Here is a 27,379-nt window from a genome sequence, read left to right as displayed (position 1 = left end):
CGGGCGCTGGAGAGGGAGCTGCCTGGGCACTGGGCAGCGAGGATCAGCTTACGGCGCTGCCCGCTCAAGGATGAGCTCAAGGTTAGAGGTGCTAAAATGGGCTTCAGGGCTCGTGCCCCGGCAGGCGCCTGGCTTGGCCTCTGCCAGAGCGAGAGGTGGCACCGATGGCCCCCGCGTCTCGGGGCCGCACGTGAGCCCAGGGTGGAGGGTGGCACAGGCTCCGGTCTGCTTTGCAAAAGGGGAATGTGGGCAACCTGCACAGCTTGGCCAGGCAGCCCCGCACCCTGCCTGGGTGTCCCAGGGGCTCCTATCCTGGTTTTCAGCCAGGGCCAGTCTGAACAGCCCCTTGTTTGCACCTCAGGCACACACACAGCTCGCCGCACACCAAACTCCTCCCTGCACCAGCTGCAGAGGGAATTTTAACCAGCTCCGCAATAAGAGCCCTTGGGTCCTGCGGGGAGTTATCAGCGTCTTTGTTCAGGAATGGAAGGGCTCAGCCCAAAGCCCAGCAGCTCTGGGCAGCTCTGCAGCCCTTCGGCCCTTCCTGGGATGCTCCTGGCCCTGTTGTGGCTATCAGGGAGTTAGAACAGGCTGGGCTGTCTGGGCTGCCTGGAGGAAGCCAGAGCCACCTCATTGCAACCTGCCTGGGGAACAACTGCTGAATTTCAGTCCTTCTGAAGCATTGAGGAGAAGCTAATGAAAACCAGCCTGGCAATTTAGCCCTCTGCAGAGTACGCTCTGTATATGCATAATCATTTTACATTTAGAGGAGCTAGTAATGCAATCATTGCCATAAATCCAACCCTGGAGAGGCATTGCTGCTGCTTGCCAGAGCTTTCTGAGCGATCTAGACGCAAGAAAACGGCTGTCGGTCCCCAGGACGGGGCCAATTACCCTCATAAAGCCGCGCTCTGCTCCCGCAGCGGCTCCCGTGCGTGCGTGGGCTCTGCCCGCTGCCGCAGTCCCCGTTCTGCAGGGAGGCGTCAGCGGGGCCGGGGCTGCAAAGGCAGCCAGAGCAGGGAGGGCCGTGGGGCCACAGGGCCATCGTGCCCTCTGCTGATGGGCTGCCAGCCGTGCAGGCCTGCAGCGCCAGCCGTGCAGCGGCTGCGGGGACAGGATGCAGCTCTGAATCCCTCGCGCTGCAGGGTGCGCAGCGGAGCCAGGCAGGGTCTGGGCTGCGCGAGGTGCAGGGAGGAGCAGGAGCGGGACGGGTCCTTCTGTGGGAGCGGGATTGGGGTGGTGCAGAGATGTGCCCGGAGCCGGGAGCTCTGGGGACCCTGCTGGCGTGGGGCTGGGGGGGAGCTGAGCTCCTGTGCTGACACCGGGGTGGGTGTCCCTGTGGCTCCCAGGACTGGCCCCACGGCCCTAGCCCATCTCCAGGCCCCATCTGCAGACCAGCATCCCGCAAAACGTGGGGTTGCCTCTGGCCTTGAGGTCACCTCAAGCTGCCTGTCCTGATCGGGCCTCAGGGCTGCTCTTTGTCCTGGGGACTGGCTGCTCCCAGAATCCGGCCCTTGTGGAAGGGAAATCACTGGAGTTTCACAGGAAAAGCGGGAGCAGGGCAGGGTATGAAGCCGTTGGCTTCAGGGAACTGGCCAGCTGGCAGAGCGGGGCTCCCATCCATGGCGGCTCCTGCAGAGAGCCAGGCACAGAGGACACCTCTGCTGTCCCCAGGCAGACATGCAACGTCCCAGCAAAGGCCTGCGACCTCCTTTGCCCATGGCCTCCTCTGCAGCCCTTCCCCACAGTGCTGTGGTCTCCTTGTACCCACAGGAGAGCCCCAAGCGACCCATAGCCCTCCCCTGGGCCACCGGGCTGAGCCAAGGGATGGTGACACCCATCTCTGCCGCTACGCCATCCATCCTCCTGGGACCAGCTTTCCTTGCTGAGCTGTCCTGCTCCGTCTTGCCCTGGTCGGGGCAGCCTTCCCTAGCTCCAACCGAGTGTCCATGGGGACTGGTTCCTTTGCAACCCAGGTCCTTAGGAAGCCACAGGCGCTGCATCCTTGGTGTCCCCGGGAGCCTGGGGCAGGATGGCAGCACTAGCACAGGAAAGCAGGCGCTGGAGACGCTCCACTGCTCCCACACACTTGTTGAAAAGAGGACTTAAGAGACAATCTTGAATTGTTTTCTTTTTCCATAGTTTTTTTAGTGTTTATTTTTAACAGACTTGATTTAAATTTTTGTTTTCTACAATAATTCAATGTAAAAATCCCAGTACAATATACAACAGTTTGAACATTTGGAATAAGAAATCCAGCTTGGTGAGACACCTACGTTCAGCTAGTTTCTAACACAGGTAGTAAATTCCCTCCACCCCCTCCCCCAAAACCACCAGCCAGGAAGGCATTTGGAAGGGAACACTTTACAGACACCACCTCCCCCCGTCCCCAGCCCTGTCAAGATACTGGCTACCCTGTCCCTGGCAGTACTGCAGTGGGACAGTCCCTTAAACACACCACCATGGAAAGGGGTAGAGACTCTCTCGGGGTGGCTGGGAGCCTCCAACAGTGAGGGGCAAGGTCTGCCCTCCAGAGAGGCCAGCTGGCCCTTGTGCGCGAATGATGTGGGATGCTCTGAAGGGCCTTCATATAGGTCCCTCAGGGCACAAGGCTCTCGTGGGATGGAGAGGAGCTCTATCCTCTCCTTGGCAGTAGCACCAGTAGCCCCAAGCCCTGGTGTGGCCGTAAGGGTGTTGGAAGGGGATGTCCATGTCCCTGCATGGCCCCAGTCTAAGGGAAACAAAATGAAGACGATGAAAAAGTCCTTGTTCTAGGGTCTGAGAAGTTAGCTTGGGGATACCTCATTGCTCAGGCCTGTGACATGGCCCTCTTTCCGGAAAACCCTTTGACTTGGCCCACGCTGCTCAAGCAGCATGGAGTGGTCCAGCTTGAGTAATATGGGGTGGTCCTGCTCAAGCAGAATGAGGTGGTTCTACTTGGGCAGCATGAGGTGGTCCTGCTCAAGTAGCGTGGGGTGGTCCTGCTCGAGCAGCATGTGGTAGTTCTGCTAAAGCAGCATGGGGTAATCCTGCTTGAGCAGCATGGGATGGTCCTGCTCGAGCAGCATGGGGTGGTCCTGCTTGAGCAGCATGGGATGGTCCTGCTCGAGCAGCACAGTATGGTCCTGCTCAAGCCACATATGGTGGTTCTGCTCAAGCAGCATGGGATGGTCCTGTTTGAGCAGCATGGGGTGGTCCTGCTTGAGCAGCATGGGGTGGTCCTGCTCAAGAAGAATGGGGTGGTCGTGACTGATCATCATGGGATGGTCCTGCTTGAACAGCACAGGATGGTCCTACTCAAGCTGCATGAGCAGCTGCAAATGGCAGGTAGGCCTTTCATGCCTGGTCTTTTTTGCCCCTCCAAAATTCTCCACTTTTTGGAGAAGTCCTCCACAGCACTTTCACAGATGTGTATGTTAGAAAGTACCACAGAAATCTCTGGTCTAGCTCCTTGCTCCAAAAGAGCTGTTGTTAATGCTAAATCAGGGCACTCTTGACTTTGGCAGAATTTTTAAAATTTTTCAAGAGAACAGATCCTCCTACTTCTCTGGTGACCAGTTTCAGCTGCCAGGGAGAAGTGTTCCCTGGTTTCCAACACGAATCTCCCAACCTGCAAGCTGCGGCCCTTGCTTCTGCTAAAAAAAGAGCCCTGAGCAGTGAGGATGGGATGGGAGCCTGGTTCTCCATTTAACCTAGCCCTGACATGGACATGCATCCCATCTCCAACAGATCAGGGCTTTTTTGCTTGCAAGAGGGATGGTTGGGCTGAAGGTGGTAAGAGATGGCATACAAAGCAGGGAGATGTAACAGCAGGAGACAGACGTGCTGGAATAAGAGAGTACAGGGAAGATGGGGGACAGGAAAGATGTCAGGAGGGCAGCCTGGGAGATGGGAGGTGTGGAGGAGAGTTGGGAGGTAAAAGAGAATGAAAGGGAGGAGATGTACAGTGAGGTCGGCTAGCTGGAGAGCAGGAAGATGGAAAATGGGAAGGGGTGAGAGAAAAATCTGTGAGGTAAGTGGGATACTTGGAGGATAAAGAAAGATGGGGAGATGGGGAGAGGTGGAAGATTGTAAGGAGGAAAGGGGAGATGGAGGGAGGTAAAGAACACTGAGGAGGACAGGGAAGGTTGCGGGAGGAAAGGAAAATGGCAAGAGGTGAAGGAGCATGATGAGGGATGTGGAATGGTGAGAGGTGGAAAAGGTTGAGAAATGTTGGGGGAATGACAGAAGTGAAGGAGAACGACAGGAGGGATGGGGAGATGATGGAAGGTGACAGAAGACAAGGAGAAGGGAAGACTCAGATGGAGCTGGAGATGACAAGCAGGGTGAAGAGATAGAGCAAGATGAGGAGGGATGGAAGATGATGGAAAGTGCAGGACGATGAAGAGGAAAAGAGAGAGTCCAAGGCTGGAGGTAAACAAGGAGGAATGGGCAGATGGTGGGAAGTAGATGAGGAGGAAAAACAGGCCAATAGTGGAAGGTGTTGGGGCATGGGGAAGGATGGGAAACAGTAGGAGGGGGAGGAGAATGAGGAAGTTTGGTAAAATGATGGCAGATAGAAGAGGATGATAGAAGAGATGAGGAGATGATGGCAGGTGACAGAGGTGGCAAGTGGTGGGAAGAAGGTATGAGGTAGTGGAGAAAGATGAGAAGGGATGAGAAGATAGCAGATGGAAAAAGATGAAGTATGGGAGATGGGAAGTAGAGGCGGAAATGGAAAAATGGGAAATGGGAAAATAAGTGAAGAAAAATGGAATGTTGGCAGTTAGAGGGACAGGGCAGTGGTGGGAGGTGAGGATGGATTTTGAGATGAAGTGGATAAGGATGAAGGAGAGGAGATAGGAGATAGAAAAGGATGAAAAAAAGGAAGAAATGAGAAGCTGCAGAGGGCTGAGGTATTGATGTGACTTGATGAAGGATGAGGAAAGATAGAAAGATGGTAAAATGTAGAGGAAGATGAGGAAGAACGAGAGGATGGTAGAAGCTGATGGCAGAAGGGATAGTGAGATGTTGACAGCTAGAGGAATAGGAGGAAAAGAAAACTGAAGGTGAAGCAGGATGAGGATGGAAGAGATGGGATGGGGAATGGAAGAGGAACAGATGACATAAGGGGATGGTAAGAGATGGACAAGAATAAGGAAGCGGTGGGATATAGTGGGTAAAGCAGGGATGGATGTGGGTGATGGAGGAGCAGTGGAGGGAGAGATGGGATGTGGTGGGCAATGGAGGAGCATAGGCAGAAGGAAAGGATGTGGCGGGCAATGGAGAAGCACAGGAAGGAAAGACAGGATGTGGTGGGCGATGGAGGAGCAGTGGAGGGAGGGAGGACTGTAGTGGGCAATGCAGGAACAGGACAGAGAGAGATGAGACATAGTGAGTGATGGAGGAACAAGCGACATAGTGAGTGATGGAGGAACAAAGGAAGCAGGGGTGACATATGGGTGATGGAGGAAGAGAGGATGGAGTGATGAGACAAGTGATGGAGGATCACAGAAATGAGGGATAGAATGTGCTGGGTATTGGAGAAGAGGGTGGAGGGATGGGACCTTGTGGACAATGGAGCAGCAGAGGAAGGAGAGAGAGAATGCAGTGAGTGATGGAAGAGCAAAGGAGAGATGGGATGTGGTATGCAAGGGAGGAGGACAAGATGGAGGTATAGGAGGTAGTGGACCACAGACAAGCAGAGGAAGGAAGAAGATAGTGGGTGATACAGGAGCACAAGAAGGATGGACAGGTCATGATGATGATGAAGGAGTAGGTCAGCAAGGGAATGGGACATGGCAAGAAAGGAAGGAGCACAGGAAGGAGGGACAGGAGGTGTTAGATGATGAAGAGGAGGGGGGGAAAAAAGAATGGGAGGTGGTGGTGGTTGATGGAGAAGCGGGAGGGATACAGACATGGTGGACCATCAAGGAGCAGGGCAGGGAGGGCTGGGATGTGGTGAGCCAGGGAGGAACGTAGGAGGGATGGGTGAGGGTGGGTCATGAAAGATCATAGCAGGGAGGGATCACACACACTCACACAGAAGGGTTGAGAAGGGACTTCTGGAGATCATCTAGTCCAACCCCCCTACTCAAGCAAGGATGGGTTGTGGTGGGTGATAGAGGAACACAGGAAAGATGGGAGGCGATAGGCAGTAGAGGAGGGGAAGGAGGAGGGATGAACTGTGGTGGGTGCAGGAGAACAGGAAGAAGGGATGGGTAGTGGTAGGTGATGGAGAACAGCAGGAAGGGATAGGATGTTTTGGGCAATGGAGAAGGAGAGGATGGAGAGATGTGACATGCTGGGTGATGGAAGAGGAAAGCAGGGAGGGATGGAGGGATGTGACATGGTAGGTGATGGAAGAGGAAAGCAGGGAGGGAAGGGATGTGGCGGGTGATGAAGGAGCACAAGAGAGAAGGTGTTAGAGGAACAGAGGAAGGAGAGATGGGAGGTGGTGGGAAATGATGGAAGGGAGGTAGGGGGTGATGAGGGACCACCAGAAGGGAGGATGGAAAGTGGGGGTTGCAGAAACAGAGAAAGGAGGGATGGGACAGGGTGGGTCATGGTGGGTGGATGGGTCATGGGAGGAGCAGGCCAGGGAGGAATGGGACAGGGCAAGCGAGGAGCACAGGAGGGAGGGATGGGAGGTAGCGGGCGATGGAGAACCTGGCAGAGGAATGGTTTAACCTACTGAGCTTGGAGGCAGCTCGGATCTGCCACCAGTAAGGGGTAAACGGGCAGTGATGGGGATGGAGATGTGGTTAAGAGACAGGCACAGGCAGCGCTGGGGTGAGCAACCAGGTGGGATGGGACGGGGATGGCACCTGGAGGTGCAAGAGGACACGGAGGAGCGGTGCCAGGAGTGCCATGCAGGGTGGCAGGGCCTGGGGACACAACACGAAGAGCTGTGGGCAGGGATGGGGAGCCTGGCGGGTGTCACGGTGCAGCCCGGCGAGCGGAGCAGGGGGTCAGCACAGGGGGACGGGGATGGGGACAGGGCAGGGACAAGGGGAGGCTGGGTGACACCCCAGGCTGGGCAGGAGAGAAAGCTGGGGCCACAGGGACGGGGCCACCATCTGTCACCCAAGCAGACAGGGCACACGGGTGGCGCGGGATGGGGCCGTCATCAGGGGCAGGAGGACCCTTCATGCGACCTGGCGCTGCACCCATGGGACAGGGGACCAGCCGGAGAGGGACAAGGACACACAGGGCTCCGGTGCGGGGTGGGCAGGACGCGGCCCAGCTCGGCACCCGGTCCCGCTACAGACAGAGTAAGACAGAACTGGCGGGTATCACAAATAATTAAAAGGCAGTTGTAAAAATGAGAAACCACGTTGCAAAAGTAGAGAGTCCTTAAAAAAAAAAAACACAGACCCAAACCAACCCGAGTTATTGATGAAAATGCTAAAAACCACCCCAAAAGGAACTATGTACAGCAGGAGGGATTGCCCGCGCTGGCCCTCGGCCTCCTCCACACACGCGGGGCCCCACGGGGCTGCTGGTGAGGAGGGCAGCGCATCCCACGGCGCATCCGCGTCCCCGCTGCCGAGGGGCCCGGCGCCGCAGGACGACAAGGCAGTTTGTGCTGGGTGTCCCCAGCCCCGGCACGGGGCTGGCGGAGGCTGCGACGTGGCAGCTGCGCCCGCCTGCTGCGGGCATGGACAGGAGGGGGCAGCAGCTTCAGCTGCAGGAGCGCTACTTCTGTGCCGCTGCGGGATGCGATGGCAGCGATGGCAGCGATGGCAGCAATGGCAGTGATGCACGGGGCCAAGAGCATGGAGCCCGAGAGCGACGGGCAGGGCCCTCGGGGCAGTGCACAGAGCCCCAGAGCCATGCACAGAGCCCCCGGAGCAATGCACAAAACCCCGGGGCAATGCACAGAGCCCCCAGAGCTATGCACGGAGCTCCCGGAGTCATGCACAGAGCCCCCAGGGCCCTGCACAGAGCTCCCAGGGCCATGCATGGAGTCCCCAGGGCCATGCACGGAGCCCTCCCATGCCATCCAGCCACCTGCAGGCAGCTCCACATGGGCAACCCCCTCCCTGGCCCCCAGGCAGCCAGGGCAGAGCGGCCGCATCCCACTCGTGCCCGAGACATCCTTGAAAGCAGGTCAGGCCCACGGCCCGCTGGATCCGCCGTCTTCTGCCCGGGCTGCGAGGGAGCGCAGGTGCCCAGCGGGCGCTGGAGCGCTCTGGGGTGCAGATCGCTCCCTGCAGGTGCCCTTCACCGCTGTGAAGTGGAGCAGGGCGGGCGCCCACGGGAGCTGCACGCAGGTCCCTGGCTCCAGCAGCCCCTCTCGCAGCCGCGGGTCGTGTTGAGACGGCGAGAGCTGCACGGAGCCCCACGCCGGCCCGGCGCTCCCTCCGTAAGGCTTGTTTGTCGTGGCTACCGAACGCTGCGCGGCGGGACTGCGGCTGCCAGCCCGCAACCCCACACCCCCATTGGTTTTTCCCCAGTTTTGCTCTGTTTTGTTACTTTTAAAATGCACTTGGCGTTACATTGCAGGCTGTCTGGAGATGGGCACGGCCGAAAACAGGGGAGAAGAGGGGAGGGCTGTGTTAGCTGCAGCATTTGGATGAGCAAGTAATGGAAAGCGGCTCCAGGGATGTAAGCGGGGCCCTGCTGCTGGGAAACACGCGCGGCCCAGCTGGGATCTGCAGGGCTGGAGCCGGAGGAGGAGACTGGACGAGCTGGGCCTCCGGCCACCCCAGGGATCCTCCCCGCTGCTCCTCCCGGCGCGAGGAGGCGCGTGCGGCAACGCGGCCGTGGCTGATGCAACCGCGCAGCAAGCGGGGGCCGCGGGCGGCGCCGCCGGAGCGCGGGGCCAGGGAGAGGGCGCCGGCAGCGGCACCGCACGCACATCCATGCGCTCCGCACGCAGGCCCTGCCGGGCTCTTCCCGCCGGCCCTGCCGCTACCTGCGTTGAGTTAACAGCGTCACTTGTGCTCCTCCGCACCACCGGCTTGCCCGGCCCTCCGGGCGCCTCCGAGGCCGGCTCCAGCGCGACACCTGCTTCCTAAGCGTCCCCGCGGGCGAGGGAACAGTCAGGACACAGACGTGGGCGCTCCCGTCCCGGCTCGCAGGGCCCGGCCGGGCGGGAAGGGCGCTCTCTGGGCAGGACAGCGGAAAGAAGACGCTCAGGCTGGCGCCCTCCCTGTGTCCTCACTCACTGGAGGGCCCCAGCTTCTCCTCGGCCCGGCTGGGCTCGCATGGGTGCAGTTTGCACTTGGACGGGGAGTGGCGGATGGCAGAGCGGGACGGCCGGGCGAAGCACGACGTGAGGGACTGGGAGCTGCAGTCGCACGCCGTGTCCTGCAAAGACAAAACGGGGAGGATTAGAGGGGCTGCGCAGCCAGGAGCTGCCGCCGGGGCAGGAGGGAGTCTCCCAAGGGTGCTGCGGGAGAGCCCGGAGCATGGATGGGGACAGCGCACCCTGATCCTGCCTGGGGATCCTGGCTGTGCCACTGGCCGCTCAGAGACACCCAAGGGCCTGGCACAGCGGAGCCTGAGCTGCGGCTACCACCAGGCTGTCCCTGCAAGGCTCCGTTCACCAAAGCAGCTCATGTCTCACTCTGAGCTTGTGGTACCATCCCCTGGGTCTCAGGCAGCATCCAGACACCTGCCCTGCTCTAGGACATGACACAGTCAGGACAAAGCAAGAGCCGTTACCTCGCCGGCTATAGCCGAGATGAGGTCCAGGTCCCGCAGGGTTATGTCCTTACTCCCTTGGCCTGGGGATGACGGTTTTGGGTCCTCACAGCTGCTTTGCTTGAGGACCTTCTTGTTCAAGATGCGGGAGACGCTTTCGGACTGGTGGTAGGTGGCAGGGCTGGGGTGCTCTGTTTTCTTGCTGCCCTCCTCACCGATGGCCTCCTTCTTCTCGGCAGTGGCCGTGGGGCTCTGCGCCCGCCCGCAGACATTCCTGAAGAACTCCTGCACGATGCCGTACTTGGGAGCTTCAGGCTTGGCCCTGCTTTCTGGGCAGCCCGGTTTCCAGATGGACTCCGTGCTACCGGAGTGCTCCACCACGCTGAACAAGCTGGACAAGCCGTCGTTGATGTTGCTGAGGACAGGGCTATCCCTAGTCGTCGTGGACCGGGCCCAGGCAGACCCGTTTTGCTTGCTCTGGTGGAGGTTCCAGAGGCTCCTGTCCTTGGTGGCATCCAGCTTGGAGGAAGACCTTCTTTGGAGCTTCGGGGAGCCGTACTTTGGGGAGCAGCACGGCCGCTCAATCCTGGAGTGGACCTTATCCAGAGAGGAGGAGATCTGCTTGCTGCGCACAGACATGAGGGAGGAGCTGCGCGGGGACCAGCTCTTGCTGTGCATGCTGCTGCGGGGCAGGTCCGTCTGCAGCCCCACACTCACGGTCTGGATGGTCTGTGTCCCTACGTGCGCCAGCCCCACTGTCTGGCTGGAAGTGCTTTTCACCTTCCTCTCCAGCGAGCTGGAGCGGATGGCCTGACGCACGCAGTTGGTGATCTCCTTCATGTCATCGCTCATGTTGCCGGAGATCTCCAGGTCGTGCAGGGAGGACGGGAAGCGGGGCACTGGGGGCACCGTGCTCTCCACGGCCCCTCCGTCCAGCAGCTCTCGGTGCTGCTTGGAGAAGTTGCACAGCCACTGGCTGTACGTGTTTTCAGCGCTGTCTGACTCCTCCGGCTCTTTCGGCTTGGCCATCGTAAACAAGAAACCAGGTTCAATCATAATCTTCCCCTCCTTGTTGTGGACCAGAGGCGCCTCCAGCCTTCGGACCACGGGGGGGCTGTAGTAGATCCGGATTCCCGTCTTGTCAGGTGCCGTGTAGCTCCTCTGCATTTGCTTCTGGGACGGCTCGTGCCCAGAGAGGTTGCTTGCTCGAGAGTAGTCCCAAGAGGAGATACCCAGCTTCTCTTTGGCCAGGCTGTCGGGGGCAGGTTGCTCAATATTCACATATGTACAGTTCGGGGAAGGAAGGCCGGTGCTGTCCCGGATGCTGTTGGGCAGCAGCTGTGCAGCTGGAGATGCCTTTTTGCCTCGGGAATGGTCGACCAGCCCCGGCGCAGTCTTTCCAGGGAGATAGGGAGAACAGTCGAGCAAGCTTTCAAACTCTGACATGGAGGAAACGGACTTTGTCCTGGGGGGACAAGAGAGGACAGGGGTCATGAGATGCCCGGCTGTGGGCCTGGGTGGCAGGGGCTGCGCTGCTGCAGCCACCCAGCTGATAACCACCATGATGGGATCCCTCCTGGGCACCCTCCGGGGGCAACAGGGCTCCACCTCACGGGGAGAGCCCCAGCCCAGACCTCTAGGGCAGTCGTCCCTTTCCCCACACTGTCACTCATCCCGGCTTTGTCCCTGCACCCAGCCAGACCTGCAGGCAACATGTGGGCACCCCTGGCCAGGCCTGCAGAGCTGCCGAGCCCAAGGACATGCTGGCTCGCTCCCTCGCAGGCTGCTCCAGGCTCTGTGGAACAACCAGGCACCTTCTGCAACACGCACGGCGCTCTCACCGTTTTAAGTTGGTTCCCACGGCGTCTGCTTCAGAGATTGTCTCTTTGTCTGTGATTTTTTCATTGAGAGCCTAGGAGGACAGGGAAGAAAGCTCCAGCATCAGCACTCACAGGGCCAAAACAGGCAGATGTGCTGAAATAGGGGCTGCACCCTGCTCTTCTGACCGCTGTAGCACCTCCCGCTGTGTGCCATGGCCCTGCATCCTATACCCATGGCTACAAGCAGCTCCCTGTGCCCACAACCATTGTAAATCAGCGAGTCCTCCAGTGCGTGGGAAGGCAGGACGGGCTATCTCCTCTACCATCTTCTCCCTAATTCTTGGCACGTCTCTTGCAACCACAGCCAGCACTGTTCGCTGTTCAAGGCAGTGATTATTTGGCCACGTGCCAGCTCCACCTGCTTTCCAGCTCGCAGCTGAGCACAACAAAGCTCTGCACACCAGCGGAACAAACGCAAGGCATCTGCCCCAGCACACATTGGGTGGGCAGCCACGAGAAGAAGCCGTGGGACCAGCCAGCCTGCCCTCGCCCACCCCTCAGCCCTCTCTTGCCCACCTCTTTCCAGTTGCTGCTGTGCTTCTCCATTTCAGAGTGCTTCAAAGCCCAAGGGTTGGCTCCTTTCTGCAACTGGAGAACATGCTGGTCACTTGACACGCACGAGGCACAGCTGTGTGCCTCTCTGGGCAAGCAAAGCAGTTGCCACCTGCCACTCGTGCGTGCCCCAAGACCAACTGCATGCTCCTGGGGCACGCACAGGGGTTAAGCAGCAGAGGCTGGTGCACGTGTGTGTATGCAGGGGACCCCGTACCTGGTTGATTTTGTTCTGCAGGTCCTTGGCTTGCTGCTCTGCCTGCTGCTGCTCTTCCTTGAACCGTGCCAGCAGCTCCACCTTCTCCTGGTTCCAGTTCTTCTCGCTGATCTGGAGCTGCTTGGTGAGGTCCATGACGGCACTGTAGGACTCAGCCAGGAGATGTTGGTGCTCCTCTCGCTCCCTCTTCAACGCCACCTTCCAGTCCGGCAGCGCTCGCTCCGTGATCCCTTTGCCTGCCTTTGACTCCAGCTGTGGGGACAGGAGCAGGTAAGTCTCCAGGACCGTCTCCATGCAGGGATTTCAGGGACTGTGCAATATGCTTGCTGCACCCAGGGGAGCATTAGGGACATGTTGTTACCAGCCTTCCCCATTCTGGGAAGGTTGATGTTCCACCAAAGTGGAACGCTAACTGCTGGCAGTGGCTCATGTATGGAAGAGGATAAGGGACCTCTTTTTCAAGGAGGTGCTATGTGGAGACAGGGTCTGGACAAGCAAGGGGACATCATTTTCTTTGGAGATGTTTAATGTCCATATGAGGAAGAGCTTCTTTACTGTGAGGGTGACAGAGCCCTGGAACAGGCTGCTCAGAGAGGTGGTGGAGTCTCCTTCTCTGGAGATCTTCAAAACCTGCCTGGATGTCACCCTGTGCAACATGCTCCTGCTGGAGCAGGGGGGTTGGACTAGGTGATCTCTAGAGGTCCCTTCCAACCTCAACCATTCTGTGATCTGTGAAGACACCTCTGAGCTCCTCATAGCAGGGAGAGACTGTTCCCACCACGGAGTTGGGCCTGCAGCCATCATGGGTATCAACTCCGGCTTCCCAAAGGCAGGACCTTGTGAAGGCTGGAGAGGCAGCTGGCTGAGGCAACATGCCAGTGCAGAGCACCATGCTCCCATCCTTCCACCTCTCTCACAGTAACTGCAGAAAGGGATGGAGGGTTTGAGCAGTCCTGGGGGTACTGCCTCCTCCAGCAGCACTGGGAAGCAGGGCTGGAGACCACATCTAGCACTGGGGCCTTGGGCTGTACTACAGAGAGGTGTAGGGCAGCAATGAGCTCTCCTAGCAGCTCCAGGGAGGAGGTCCTGCCACAGAGGACACATCTGAGCCTGGCCTGGCCCATCCTGTCACCATGTACACACCAGATGGGTCGGCAGATGGCTGGCCTGGCTGGACGCTGACTCAACGTCCCTCCTGCTGGCAACCCTCGCCCCTCATGGCTCCTCCACGGCCCGTTTGGACCCATGCTGTGACCCACGGCCATGCAGGTGGGCTGGGAATGCACTGAGCCTTTCCTGCCCCAGTCCAGCCCTGCAGAGCAGTGAAGCACATCCTCCCTCCAAGTGCATCCTCCCTCCAAGCGCATCCTCGCTCCGCAGGCAGCTTTTCCAGGCAGCCCTGTTGCTATGGAAACTCGCCTGGCAGAGCCGTTCTCATCGCCATTCCCGCTGCGCCAGCCCTTCCTTCCCGCTCCCAGCCCGCAGGCACCCGAGCAGCCCCCCAGTGCCACTGAGCCCCGTCCTGTCCCGTGGGGCTCCTACCTGGGCGATGTGGCACTTGAGCTCGGCGCGCTCCATCTCCCAGGCGGCCTTGGCCTTGGTGAACTGCTGCTGCAGCTCGTGGGCGCCGCGGCGCTCCTCGCGCAGCTCCGTGCACAGCTCCTTCAGGACCACCTTCATGTCGGCCAGTGTCTTGATGCACTCGTGGGGCTGCGGCAGGGAAGGGACGCGCAGGTGAACGGAGGGCGCTGGGCCCGAACGCTGCGATGGGCCAGGGCGGGATTGGCACCCACTGCCTTCCCCCGGAGCTGCACCCACACTGGGTGTCCCCATGTTCCCCACAGAGCCCACCCCAGTGCTCGCTTTCCAAGGGCTGTTGGAGCATCCACACGGCCCTGACCAGCCATGGGGCACAGGCGGGAAGATGCCCCATCCAGGCAGCCGTGGTGGTGGCGGTTGTGCAAAGGCCCTGCCTGTCCCCGTGCATCCCCCGTGGGGCCCCCTGCTCACCGAGTTGGGGCTCCAGGCGTCTCCCGCGCACGTCTTGTTGTCCGCTTGCTGCTGCGGGGCCAGCTCCTCCTCCTCGATGAGCAGGTAGAGCTCCTTCATGCTGTTCACCTGCAAGACATGCGGCGGCGGGCGGCTGAGCGTGGCCCCGCTTGGCGCCGCGCAGTCCTGCCCCGTCGCGGCGCACGGGCGCTCGGAGCAGCGCAGAGGAGCCGGCGCGGTGCGGGCAGGTGCTGGGCACCCTTCCCCGGCAGGCACGGATGGCACTGCCACAAACACAGAGCAGCTGCCTTGGCACAAAGCCCAAACGCGGAGGTGGGCAGACTCCCAGAGACTCTCCACAAGGAGAAAAAGCAGTGGGATTCCCCCTGCCCCGCAGTGCCCGACCACCCCTTCCTGGGCAGGCCGGAGCCCGCGCTGCCCACAGTACCTCCAGGAAGTCATCGCCCTCGCTATGCACGATCTTGCCCTGGCGCCAGTGCTTGAGGAACCACTTGAGCTTCATGAAGAGCAGGAGGAAGTTCTGCTTGAACTGCTGGGACTCCTGCACCAGAAGGTTCTTCTCCTGGCTCCAGAACTTCTGCTCGAGCCGCCTCTGCAGGTTCAGGCTCTGCAGCTCAAACTCCCGCCTCAGGAGAGCTTTCTGGTGGTCTTCCTTCAGCTGTGAGAGATCACAGAATCACAGAATGCTTAAGGTTGGAAGGGACCTCTAGAGATCATCTAGTCCAACCCCCTGCACACGCAGGGTCACCCAGAGCACGTGGCACAGGACTGCGTCCAACAGGCCTTGAAGATCTCCAGAGACGGAGACTCCACAACCTCTCCGGGCTGCCTGTTCCAGTGCTCTGGCACCCTCACTGCTGCTACTGAGCAGCTGAGGTCTCAGCCCACCACCCACAACTGCTGCTGGGAGATGTGACCTTGGGAAGGCCACTTGGTCAGGGATGGTTTGCTGCCTCCCAAGGGTTTTGGCTGGCAAGGGCTGAGCCTGGAGTGAGGCCCCATATGTTATGCCCCCAAACCAGCTCACAAGGAGCTGCAGCCTCCTGGCAGTGCTCTGACTCAAGGAAAGCGGGACCCTGTGGCAACATCTTGAGGGGAAGCTTGCCTGTCTCCATGCAAGGAGAACCTGTAGCCTTTGAGGATGGGATAAGCCAAGTGTCAACCTGAGTGACTGCTAAAGAACACAGCACAGGAGGTGCTGGTGGTGGCATGGCCGTGACTGCTGGGACTTGTCTCTAGGGGTCATAGGGAGCTAAGGCTGCTGCCCGCTCACCTGGCAGATCTTCTGGGAGAAGTTATCCACCTCGTCCTTCCTCAGCTGCCTCTCCTGGGAGAGCTGCTCCTGCAGGCCCCGCAGGCTCTCGTTGGCTTCCGCCAGCACCAGCTGCAGCTCCTTCATCTGCAACAGCAGGAGGGGCACGGTGGGTCCCCGCTCACCCTTGCGCCCCGTGTGCGGGGCCAGGAGGCCACAGGAGGCCAGCAGCAGTGCAGAGGCTGCAACACAGAGCGGGCAGCGCCGCGCATCGCGCTGCTTTCCAGCCAGGCCCACAGTGGATCACGCTAAGGGTGGCAGGAGATGGCTCCCAGGGCACATCTTGAGCTTTGAGCACTCAGGGAAAGATCCTGACTCATTCCTGCAGCCTGGAGTCAGGCACTGAGCCTGGGACCCAGGGCAAGGGGTTCTGCATCAGGTGCATCTCCCTCCACTTTGTGGAGAACTCATCCCTTCCCCATGGGAATGGTCCATCACCTGGGAGCCTGGGTTCCCGCTCATTAGATAAAGGAGAGGGATTGAACTGCAAAGCCCCCAGCCTGAGAGAGACGGGGCTGGAGCACCAGCGAATGGGCACTGAGGAGCCTGTTTAGTCCAAGATCCACGAGTTGGACCTCCTGAGGCCACGCAGGAGGGCCAGGACACCTGGCACATGGTTATCTACTGCCAAACAAGCCTGCAGCAAATTATTTTTCTAACCAAAGCAGAGAAGACTCTGCTGGGTGCAGCACTGACCACCTAACGTGTGGTGCTGGTAGCAGGCAATTTAATAGGCAGATGGATCCTCACTGATCCTTGATCCAAACACATCTCCAAAAACCCATGTCCAGAGCCACACTGCAGTCTGAGGCTTGTCCCCAGCTCTTCTGCACACCAGCAGCACTGGACACTGTCTGTAAGAGGTGCATGCAGCTGGACCAGCTTAATTTGCAAAAGAGAAGGCTATGGGGTGACATCCAGCAGCCTGCAACTCCTCAGAAAGAAAGCAACCTCTGCTCAGTAGTGCCAAGTGATAAATCAAGCAGCAACAGGCACAGACTGTGTTTTGGGAGGGTCAGGTTGCTCACCCCAGTGGCATTTTCTGTTCCTGTTGGGAACACAGACCTCAAAGGGACGCTGGGGAAGCCCCGTCCCAGGGAGATCTTGCTCTTCTCCATGGCACTGCCCCGCACCCACCTAGCAGTGACCATCCCCGGCCACCCCGGAGAGGCTGCTTCGTACCTCGGAGGCGTAGGAGTCGCTCTCCTCAGGTCGGCAGGTTTTGTAGCTCCGGGCATGTGCAGCACCGGGGTCCGTGTCCTTGGCGTGGGGGATGCGGTACGGGTCGGCGTCCCTAAAATCAGGCTGCTGCATGCGTGGGCAAGTTAATGAGAACAAACCAAAAGAGCGGGAAGAAAAGAAAGCCAGAAAACAAAACAATGGGTCTCCGAAACAGTAAAGAACTACAAGACAACAAAAAGGATGAGGAGGAGAAGGAGCTTCATCACCATGGCGGGAGACAATGCGGAAACCAAAAGGAAACACAGGATGAGGAGACAAGTGGCCTGGGTTGTTTGGGGAGGGGGAAAAAAAGAGAGAGAGAGGGAAAAAATGTGCAAACACCAGTTACGGTGCCATGCAGTGACTGGGGGAGACCAGGACCTGGGGCTGGAGGGACTGTGGTCCGGCAGCATGCAGAAAAATAGAACTCTGAACAAGCGAGTGTGCTCCAGAAAGAGGCCTGACCCTGTCACGGCATGAGGGCACCTTCCAGACCAGCGACTTGGTCTTGCTTCCCCTCCCGGCGCCAGGTCCCAAATGGGATGCACCTCCAGGCAGGAGACGGCCACCTCGGGGAGGAGGCGGGGAGCTGCTCTCCGCTGCTCCAAAAATGCCCAAATTTGCTTTTGCATCTTTGCTCTACAAACGTTCTTGTCTGGGATCTCTTTCCTCAGCGTATTTAGCTCGGGGCTGCAGTTTCCTTCCCCAGGGGCCGTTATCCCGGCCTTGCAGCCTGCGCTGCTTTCCAGGTCCCGCATGCCCAGCTGGGCTCGTGAACCAGCGGCCAAGCTGAGATAAGGGGAGAGCTTCCGAGCCTGCCTGGGGACACTCCGCTCTGCACCAAGGAGCCTGGCATCTGCCTGTGCACAGATGGGGACAGCAGCCGGCCCCAGGGAGGCAGCAAGCAGGGAGGTGGCACTGCATTTGGGAGCCCCCCTCTGTGGCATGGTGCAATCAGCAGGGGCTCCGTGTCTGGAAATGGGAAGGCCCCAACCCAGCCTTCCCCACCGCCCAGCTCAGGCCCTCCACCTTCTGTCCTGCGCACACTCTGTTGGAGCAGAGTCCTATCTTGTCCTTGGTTCCACCGGCATGCAGCGAGTTGAGTGTTAGTTTGGGATTTGCTCTAGAGAGGCACAAGGAGGTTACGTTACAGGTCGGGGGTTGCTTTGTTAAAGCAGGGGAAAGAGCGTGGCAAATAAAGCAATAACTGCTGCGAGGGAACTGCAGTGACGTGGGAAAAGGTCCGTACCTGGAAGTCGGAGCCGTGCTCTTTCTGCAGGGCCTCTTTGGTGGAGTCCTGGCCGCTGGGGCCAGAGAAGGGGAAGGAGTCTGTCTGCTCCTTAAGGCAGTCGGCGAGGTGATCCACCTTCCTCATGAAGCAGCCCAGGTCCTGCTGCAGGACCCCGAGCCTCATTATGAGGACGTTCATCAGCTTGGAGTCGCTGGGGCTCTCGCTGCTGTTATCCATCGCCTCGCTCAGCATCCCGCCCACGCACTCGTTGTCCAGGCACAACTTGAGGCTGGACGTGAAGCCGTTGGTGTCCGAAATCAAGACATCGATCGCTTTGCTGACGAGCGCTGCCTGGTCCCGGATGCCCAGGAGGGTCTCAAAGTCCTTGGACTTGAGCAGCTTGGTGGGGCTGCTGTCTGGAGCCTTCCCGCTGCCGGGCGCCCTGTCCTGGGCATCGTTCTCCCCGCCGATGGGCCCGTCCCTCCAGAGCTCGCTGGGGATGCACTGTGCGGAGTCTCCGGCCTCGGCGTCCGTCTCCAGCATGGGCCTAGTGGTCTGGCAGGAGGCCAGGTCGCAGCGCTGCAGGTTGGAGAGCAGCACGCGGTTCTCGTACTGGAGCTTCTTCACCTTGCCGCTCAGCTCGCTGATCTGCACCTTGGCCGTGGCCAGCTCCTCCTGCGAGGGCTCGCTGATCACCGAGCAGCTGTCCTCCGACAACGTGATGTCCAGGTCGTGGTCTGACTTGTACTTATTCAGCTCGTTCATAAGGAGCTTGTTCTGGTCCTCCAGCTCCATCAGCGACCGTCTCAGCAGATCGGCCTCCTCCTCCACAAACTGCAGGTGCCGTCTCAGCTCCACAAGACTCTCCCCAGAGTCCCCGCAGTTTGAGGAGGACGACAGGAACCGAATGTCCTGTCCGATGAGCTCTTTGTCCCCCTGGCCCTTCATGTCATCCATCTCTGCCCGCAACCCACGGTTTTCAACCTCCAGTTCCACTATCCTCCGGCTCAGGATATTGGCTTCCTCCTCTACAAGCTTCAGATGGACTTTGAGTTCGGCCTCCCGGGAATGGGGAGAGTCAGCCAGCTCCTCTATGGACAGGGAGCTGTCGAGGTCCCCGTACAAGGACCTGTATTTGACCAGCTCCTCCTTCATGCTGTCATTCTCTTTGGCCAGCTTGGTCAGCTTCTTGCACATGAGGGCTGACTCTTCCTTTGCAAAATGCAGCTGACACTTCAGGTCTGCACTGTCCTCCTGGGAATGAAGAGCACATGGGCATTAGAAACACGGTCAGACCGGCTGCCCCCGCTCAGACCTAGCAGGCTGGGCGCTTTTCTGCTCAGTCCGAGGGCCGTTTCGAGCCCAGGAGGCAGGAGAAGAGGACCACGATGCATGGGACACCCTTTGGGACACACCGCCCTTGCACCCCAGCAGCCCCTCCAAATTGGAGCTTCATTCTAGAGGCTTCTGGAGAAGCAGCAGCATGGAAGAGCCCAGAGCAAAAGCTGTCAGGCTCCACGGAGGAAAATAAAAGCTGCAACTTGGTATCCTCCCCTATGCTGGCATGTGCTGCAATAATTTGCATGCCTGGGAATGACACAAAACCCTCCTAGGGTCTCACTCCTCCAACACGAGCCCCACTGGGCAACTATCCCGTGTCAGAGCCGTGTGCCCTGTTTGCTCACTGCCCACGCACACCCCGCGTGCCCCACGGCCACGGCCCGCGCTCGCTGCAAACCGAGCGGCCGCAGCACGTTGGAAAAGAAGGGCTGGGGTTGCTGCTGGCAGGCACCCAACATCCCAGCCCTGCTCTCTCCCAACAGCTGCCCTTTCTGCCACGGCCTCCGCACGTCACAGCATGGGAAACGGAGCCAAAAAAGCCCAAGAAGGTTCAGCAGCCTCTTCCCGAGCGCCTTTCGCTGCTCCAGTCTGTTTTCCAGGGTTTTGTTTAAATTCAGGAACAAGGATTTCAGCGCTTTGCCCAGGGAGAGCGTCTCTCCGCTTCGGGAAGGTTGCTGGAGGCAGAAGGATTTCCTGACGTCCAGCTCGTGCTTCCCGTGCTGCGGGGTCACCCGAGCGCCCCGAGCACCGGCTCGCTGACCGCTCGGCTCCTGCACAGGCCGGAGCAGGGCCGGAGCCCGCGCAGGGAGCGGGGCCATCCCCGCACACAGCCGTGGGGAGCAGTTTTCCCAGGCAGAACCGCAAGGAAGCCGGGCAATTCGGCGACATCGGGCTCGGCGCCGGGCGCTGCAGGGCTCTCTCTTCCCGGCGCACGAGCTCGCTCGCACAAAGAGCCTCTTGCTCGCAGATCCCCTGAGCTCAGCGCGTTTCCTGTTTTCTCGGCTGGGTGCAACAAGCTCCGCCGGGAGCGCTCTGCTCCGGCGAGGGCTCCCGGGGGGGTGCGGGAGCACAGCCGGCCCCTCCACGCTCACGTGCCCGTGGTCCCATGGCCCAAAGCCCACCAGCTCTTCACTGTGCAACCTTCCCGGGCTGCTCCATGAGCCCAGGGTGACGGGGGCCGCGGTGGGGGAGGCCGCGAGGTGTCTCCAGCGGCACCGCGGGAGCCAGGGAGGCGGTTCTGGGCTAAGCCCGGGAGGTCAGCGGCTGCTCACGTCAGGAGCCGGAGGGACGCGCTCCAGCCTGCTGCCCCTTTCCTGCATGTGGCTCCTGGGACACAGTAAGGAGCACAGCAAGGGGGGCCAGGCCCCCTCCAGCCCGCTCCTGGGGTCAGCACCAGAGCAAACGCAGCTCCCGGAGCCTCCGCTGCAGCGGTGTGTCACGCCTGGATCTGCGGGAACACAATCCAGGTCCTGTTTTCACACAGAGACCCAAGCGAGCGCTGTGTTTTCCACGGCACGTCCATGGGTTTGGGGTGCCGACCCTTTTTCCAAAGCGTGGAGCCAGCACTACGGGAGCAGAAGACGGTGGGAGCAGCCGCCCCCTCTCCCGTGCCCCTTTGGGAACGGGGCTCCCCCGAGGCACGCGCCGCGCTTGCGGAGATGCAACCTTGCTAAGGCGCATTAAAGCTATATTCTGCCTCAGAAGTGCGCCCTTCCTAATTGGCTACGGAGATTAACGAGGGCCAGGGCCAGCTCCGTGCTGGCTGCCCGGGGCAGACGTGACTTCAGTTCCTGTTTTCCCAGGAAAAAGGCTGCTGGCTGGATTTTCGCCCTGGAACCTTGATGCTGGGAGTGCATGGCAGGAGCATGGGGCTGCAGAGCACCCAGGCTGGGACCAAATCCATAGGGAGCTCTCCTGGGGTCCGGGGGAGAGAGCAGAGACCTCGGCTTGGGGTCTGTCCCGTCACCATGTGTTTTAGTGGCGGCGGAGCAGGAAGCGGCCCAGGAAGCCACCATGAGTCACGAGGGGCCGCACTCGGCGGGAGGCGCCGGCAGGGCCAGCTCAGCCCCATGGCAGAAAGCCACAGCCTGGGGCATTGATGTCATATCTATGTCTCAGGAGCCCCAACCACCACTGGGCTCTTGGGGTTATTCATACTCAGCCCCAGGTCAGAGACGAGCATTGCAAGAGCACGGGGAGAAGAGCCCAGCAGATACCAGCGGAAAAGGGCAGTTTCTGCAGTAAAACGAGTGCTCCCTGCAGCCCCAGGAAGCTTGAGGTTTTCCTTCCAGCACTACCCACAGCTCTGAGGCTGGGCCAGCTCCTTCCTGCCCCTCCTTGGAGGGCAGGACCCACCGCGGCCTCGGGCCACGTCCTGCCCCGTGTGCGCAGGCTGCCTGCGAAGAGAAGCAGAGGGTTGTGTGACTGCGGCCCAGGGCTGCGCTCGGTTTCCTTCCCTTTCTGGCTCCTCAGCAGGAGAGGCAGAGGCTGGGGGCTATTTCAGCCTCTGGGCGGGCTCCAGGAGCGGCACATCCAGCCCCACCGACTGCACTGGTCACCGCGAGCCGGGGTTGTGACACAGTCGTGACACCAGCTGCGCCTCGCTGCAGCTTCCCGAGGCCAAGGACCAGCGTATCTTCACCTGGCACCCCAGGCAATGAGGTCTTGGCATCGCTAGGAGTAGCCCATAGACACCAGGCTTGGCTCGTCCAGCCAGAGCCCCACACAGAGGGTATGAGAGTCCCATATCCAGACAAGAAGGAAAGCTTCCTTTTCCCACCTTGGAAGTAGATCTTTCCTACCTTTTGCCTTTGGAAGTGGATTTCAAGACCAATAAGGCACTTCCACATCTATTACCAAAACAGCAGCTCTGCCCCTTCAACTCCCAGTAATAGAATTAGCAAGTCATGACCGCTCATCTCAACAGCAAGTGACAGATGAAATCCTTCCCGCAGTTGACAAATACCCTATGTCCTGCACTGTCCAGCAGCCTGTAGCACGGCCGGGACAGAAAACGGTGACACCTGCACCCCTCAGTGGCTCTCACGTGGTCCCTTGAGCATCACTGCCAGCACAGACAGGAGAGATGGAGCTTGCAAGAGCCCCGAACCAGGCCAGGAGCAACTCTGCACTGTGATAGCCAAGTCCTTCAACTCACTGCTGCAGTATTGGGTGGTGACAAAAGCAAAGAGTTAAGGCTGCTGGCTCAGCCACTGATGCCCCATTGACAGAGGAGACAAGAGGGTGGTTGAGGACGACAGAGATGCCCAGCGCATCAATTCCTCCGCTGTGCAGGCGCCTGTGAAAGGCAGGAAAGCCCTGCAAGCGAGGGGATGTCACCGCCGTGCCCGGGATCGGCCTCTGTGCCAGGCACAGCCCCCAGCGGCCCCCAGGTCACACTCGGCCTCCCGGCTGTGGCCGCCAACACCGCGCGCCCCGGCAGCGCAGCACCCATACCTGCACCGACGGCTTCTTCTCGGTCTTCCCGACGGAACGAGAGCCTCTTTTCTTCAAGGAATTCTGCAGAGGGAAGAGAGAGACATTACCCACAGTGAACACCCAGGCAGCAGGAGCAGCTTGCTGCACACAGGGCCCCGCTTTGCAACGTCCTTCAGGGACAGCCTAGGAAAGCGAGTCCAGGCTCTCCAGGAGCTTGCAAAACCCAAGAACATGCCAGAGCTGTGGCCCCAGCAGACCGCGGCCCCTGGCTTTGGAGGAGCAGGACTGCCAAGCTTTACACTGTGCAGTTTAGCCAGAAATTCTCCTTGCAGGCATCAAGCATCACGCAGCCACCAAGAACAGGAAATGAGACCCGGCAAGACTGAGTCACAGGGCGCTGTGTCAGGATGGATGGAGCAGGACATCCAGTTCCCAGGCCGAGTGACAGCTCTAGGGGCACCTCAGGTGATGAAGATGTCCCTCATCACCTCCTCCTTCCACGGGGACCACAAAGGCCCCAGGAGGGCCCTCTGCAAACAACGCACAGGGCAGCAGGGCTGGGTAAGGCAATCTGAGAGTTGACAGCCTGTTCTACATGTGCCGAGCCGAGGCCTGGAGCCAGCGATTCTGGCGCTGCCACTCCTCAAGCCCACAGCCTCTGAAGCACCCAGACACCCAATTCATGGCTGTGTCACCTCGGCTCCAGGCAGGGATGAGTCACTGCTGTGGAGCTCGCATGAGGCGCAAGCGCTCCCAGGAGCAGGGGCCCTCCCAGATCCTGCCCCGCGGAGCTCTGCCTCGTAATTCCCGGCAAGCAGCACCGCTCCAAAGGCATTTGACACTGTGGGATCTCTGTGCAGGCTGCAAATCCGTGGAGCACGGGGCACCAGTGAGCCTGGAGACCAGCCGCGCTCGGGGCAATCATCTCTGTGTCTCCTCATCAGAGCTCCGGAGGCTGTGGACACAGGGAGACCAGTGTGGATACTGTGGCTCTGGAGATGGGAGCCAGAGTATCCAGGAGAGGAACCAGGAGCCCAGCACCATCCTGCACCCGCCAAGGGCAGTGCCGGGCCCCTTGGACACCAGCGCGGCCGCCCTCCACCTCCTTCCAAGCTGGCGCAGCAGCCAAAGAAAGCAGCTGTGAAATGCAAAGCGCTGCCTGTGCCAAGGGACCGAGATCCAGGCTTTCCTATTAAGGCCAAGACCATCGCTGAGCTGCTGCTGCTGCTGCTGCAGACACTCTCCCCAGGGCAGGCTGTGCCTCACGGGCATCCCTGGCCCTCTCGCTGGGGAGCAGAGTGCACGGCCTGGCCCTGAGCACCCCAAAAGCAGGGCCCTGGGTTGGGTGTCCTTCACTGCTGGGGCCGTGCCCAGGCCCTGGATTCCTCCTGGGCAGCTCCATGCACCCGACTGGCACCTGGGTGCCTGGCCCCATCCCACTTTGTGCTGCCTCCCCAGGCTCTGGGGAGACGCCCGTTGGGAAGGATCCCACTGCTACCAGCGGCGCAAATACCCAGTGATTAACCACCCATCCCTACGATTATCCAATTATGGGAAAAGCCACTTGTGAGGGAGAATAATCTGCCCTCAGGGGTAAGACCAGCCCTGCCCCAGCAGCATCAGGTTCCTGTTTGCTTTGCTAACAAGCTCTGCTGCTGCTGGGCTCCCTACAGCCAGAAGAAAGGAGCTGCCCGCAGGCCGCTAAGTCGCTCGTTTGTCTAATTAGTGCCCCGGAATAAGGGAGTAACCCAGTGCCCGGCTCGCTGGGGCTGTGCTGCTGCAGGGCTCTGCTTCACCCACGCGGGCTCCTTGCCAGCAGCACCTGGTCCATGGAGCTTGGGCTCCTTCCAAGAGCTGGAGCGCTCTTCTCCTGGCGCAAAGTGGGGGAGCTGGGTCAGCCCTAGAGGGCCCAGCTCATCGCTCCTTGGGGCACTAGACTTTGCTCCAAGCAGGTCCCATGCCAGTTTGCTGCAACCCCTCTGGTCTCGCGTGTTGTGGGGAGGACACGTCTCCCGTGCTGTGCTCTAAAAGCCAGTGCAAACAGCCCAGCTGCTCCCCACGCGAATCTGCTCTGCACTGCAGCTGGGAGCCTCGGGCAGGCACCACCAGGCATTCACGATCACTCCTTTGGACTTGTCTCCCTTACTACCATGCACAACGATACTGCCCTGCACACCCCAGCACCTCGTGTCAAGATGCACGAGGAGGGCAGGCAAGAGTGGCTTTTGGCCAGGGCAAGACACCGGTGCCTCTCGGGTACCCCGCGCACAGATCCCACTTTCTCCGCCTCTGAGACGCAGGGTGCAAACCCAGCAAGGGCACAAGCAGCCCCAGCCATCCCAAGCCACATCCCGGCCTGCTGCCGGGCCCGGCGCAGGCAGTGTGTCCCTGGCGGTGCCGCAGGGAAGGCGGACGGGCAGGATTCTGCTCCCTTGCCCACGTGGGGCCCGGCCGCAGCATCTCCTCCAGCGCTGTCACAGCAGCTCAGCCAGCGGCGCGCCTGGAGGCTCCCGGGGACGCGGCATCGGGGCACTAGGGAAGTGGGTTACGAGCGCCGTGACGGATTCGCTGTCACCAGGATGCCTTTCCGCCACCAAGGACGGAACAGCCGCCAGCCAGGCTGAACAACCTGAGACTGCAGCACACGAGCTGGGCTGCCCCTTGCCTCACACGGACAGGCAAAACACGGGCAGCACTGGGCACTGTGCCAGGCAAGGGAACAGCCTCCACCGCAGGCGATTCACTGGGCTGCCAGGCTTAGGAAGAGCCATTTTTGCTGGGGATGCGCTAAGAGAGGCCGTGCCGAGTGCTGCTGCAATCGGAGACGCTGCATCCCCGCTCATGGGCCTCCCTCGGAGCAGAGCAGCGAGCGGGGCGCCGCTCGGGTTTCAGCTGCGCCCCGGCCGGGCAGCTTGGGTTTCAGCAAAGCGAGCGGGGCCGGGGCCGCGCGGGGCCGCCCGGGGCAGAGCCGCGCTGGCCTGTCCCACGCGGCGCTAACAGCTGGGCATCGGGCGGCACCGCTCGGCACGCGCCCGCGCGACGCCTCGCGCTCCCCCCGTGCCACCATCCTCGCCCCAGGGACCTGTCCCCGCTCCCCGTGTGTCCCTCACCTCCCGGAGCTTGTCCATCTCGTTCTGCACCACTTGCTTGGCCAGCTCCGTCTCGATGAGCCTCTGGCGCAGGTCTTCGTTCTCCTCCTCCAGCTTGATCCTCTTCTTCTCCACCGCCTCCAGCTCATTGTGGAGCCGCACGGAGACATCCTTGGCCACCTGGGGACAGAACACAGCTCTGATCGTGCTGGGCGCAGCACGCTCGGAGCCAGGACTGCAGCTGCCCGGAGCACCGGGGCAGAACTTTGAATGTAACTGTAGCCCATGGATGGTGCCCAGGGAGATCCTCAAGCTGTTTCTGAACCGCTGACGAGTCCTCCAGGAGCAGGGATGGGCCCTTTTCCATGCTAAAGCCCCACAGCCCTCCCTGCAATCGCCTATCCTTACTGCCACAGGCTGCAGATCTTAACAAATGGGCAGCTAGCCAGGACAAGGAGCTGCGAATGGCTCGGGGAGCAGAAGGCCTCCAAAGAAAACACCACACGGGGCACATGGGGAGCCTTTCACTGGCCCACAGCACACCGGTACCAGTGGAAGTGGGAGCTGGAAGGTCACTGGGCACCATCTCTCCACCATCCACAAGCAGCGTCATGGCAAAGCGCCACATGCCATGGTGGGCCTGCAGCCAAACCACAGAAACCGGGGGATCTTGTGCATTTTTGGTGCGTGCCCTCTCTGTCACGCACAGTGACCACCCTTGCACCGCGCTCCCCTCCGAGGTGCCTGCAGCACTCCTGCTACAGCCCTGCTCCCCAGGAGTGCCACCAGGCCATCGGATGCTCTTTGCCTTTTTGTACTAGCCGAGCCCCGAGAGAGCTGAGCCAGGAGAGCCGCAGCACGACAGCCGGCCAGGAGGCTTCCCGGGCAGCCCCGGGGGGGAAAGGGGAGCTGCTGCATCGGGTTACGGAAAAACCGCCCAGCTGCTCCTCGCCTAAGCCCTGCCGCGATTCGAGCGGGCCGGGGCCGGCAGCGCCGGGGCCGGGGCCGGCAGCGAGCGAGCTCTGCCCGTGGGAGCGAACAAAGCGCTCGTTCCCGTGCGGGAACCCAGCCAAGAGGCTGGCGCTGGCCCCGCGGAGCGCGCCGGCAGACGTGCCCGCGCCGCGCTGCCCTCGGAGCGGGGTGCTGGAGCTTTGCATCTGTATCCCTGCCCCGAGCAGCCAGGAGCTCCGAAAGCCCCACGAGGAGCAGGGACTGAAGCTGGGCAGGTCCAGGTGGCACGAGACAGGCTCCAGCCTGGCTGGCCCCGCTGGAGGAGCCTCTCCAGCTCCACTTAGGGCAGGTTGCTGCTCCTGCCCAGGCTCTTCACTGCTTCTAGGGCACTTGGCGGTTCCAGCGCTGCTTTGTGCATGGACCTTGCTGGTTCCAGTTCAAACTCTATCCTGCCTCAGACGGCCAAGATGGGAGAGCCCGGAGCAGCCCCCTCTTGCAGGGCAGAGG

General features: G+C 60.4%; 2 protein-coding genes across 3 annotated transcripts in view; one reads left to right on the top strand and one right to left on the bottom strand.

Moving 5' to 3' along the window:
* The window catches only part of GSS (glutathione synthetase), an 88,609-nt gene that overhangs the window by 45,313 nt on the left and 15,917 nt on the right, over positions 1-27,379 (top strand). The window lies entirely within an intron of this gene.
* MTCL2 (microtubule crosslinking factor 2) overlaps positions 9,111-27,379 on the bottom strand; it is a 29,009-nt gene continuing 10,740 nt past the window's right edge. The window contains exons 3-15 of one of the 2 annotated variants that reach the window (XM_088538734.1): positions 25,943-26,101; positions 22,851-22,913; positions 18,072-19,307; positions 16,784-16,909; positions 15,563-15,688; positions 14,717-14,947; positions 14,290-14,397; positions 13,822-13,989; positions 12,280-12,531; positions 12,027-12,098; positions 11,472-11,542; positions 9,652-11,095; positions 9,111-9,294 (exon numbers count right to left, since the gene is read on the bottom strand). In XM_088538734.1, the coding sequence (XP_088394860.1) occupies positions 9,145-9,294; positions 9,652-11,095; positions 11,472-11,542; positions 12,027-12,098; positions 12,280-12,531; positions 13,822-13,989; positions 14,290-14,397; positions 14,717-14,947; positions 15,563-15,688; positions 16,784-16,909; positions 18,072-19,307; positions 22,851-22,913; positions 25,943-26,101 (4,206 nt within the window). In that variant the 3' untranslated portion in view covers positions 9,111-9,144. The remainder of the gene's footprint in view (positions 9,295-9,651; positions 11,096-11,471; positions 11,543-12,026; positions 12,099-12,279; positions 12,532-13,821; positions 13,990-14,289; positions 14,398-14,716; positions 14,948-15,562; positions 15,689-16,783; positions 16,910-18,071; positions 19,308-22,850; positions 22,914-25,942; positions 26,102-27,379) is intronic. The other variant, XM_088538735.1, reaches the window with a different exon arrangement.

This window comes from Tinamus guttatus, unplaced genomic scaffold (assembly GCF_059628265.1).
Source record: "Tinamus guttatus ecotype Peru unplaced genomic scaffold, ASM5962826v1 Tinamus_guttatus_pri_ptg001150l, whole genome shotgun sequence".
NCBI lineage: Eukaryota > Metazoa > Chordata > Aves > Tinamiformes > Tinamidae > Tinamus > Tinamus guttatus.
Note: the sequence above shows the minus strand (reverse complement) of the source record. Positions and strands in the feature narration are given on the sequence as shown.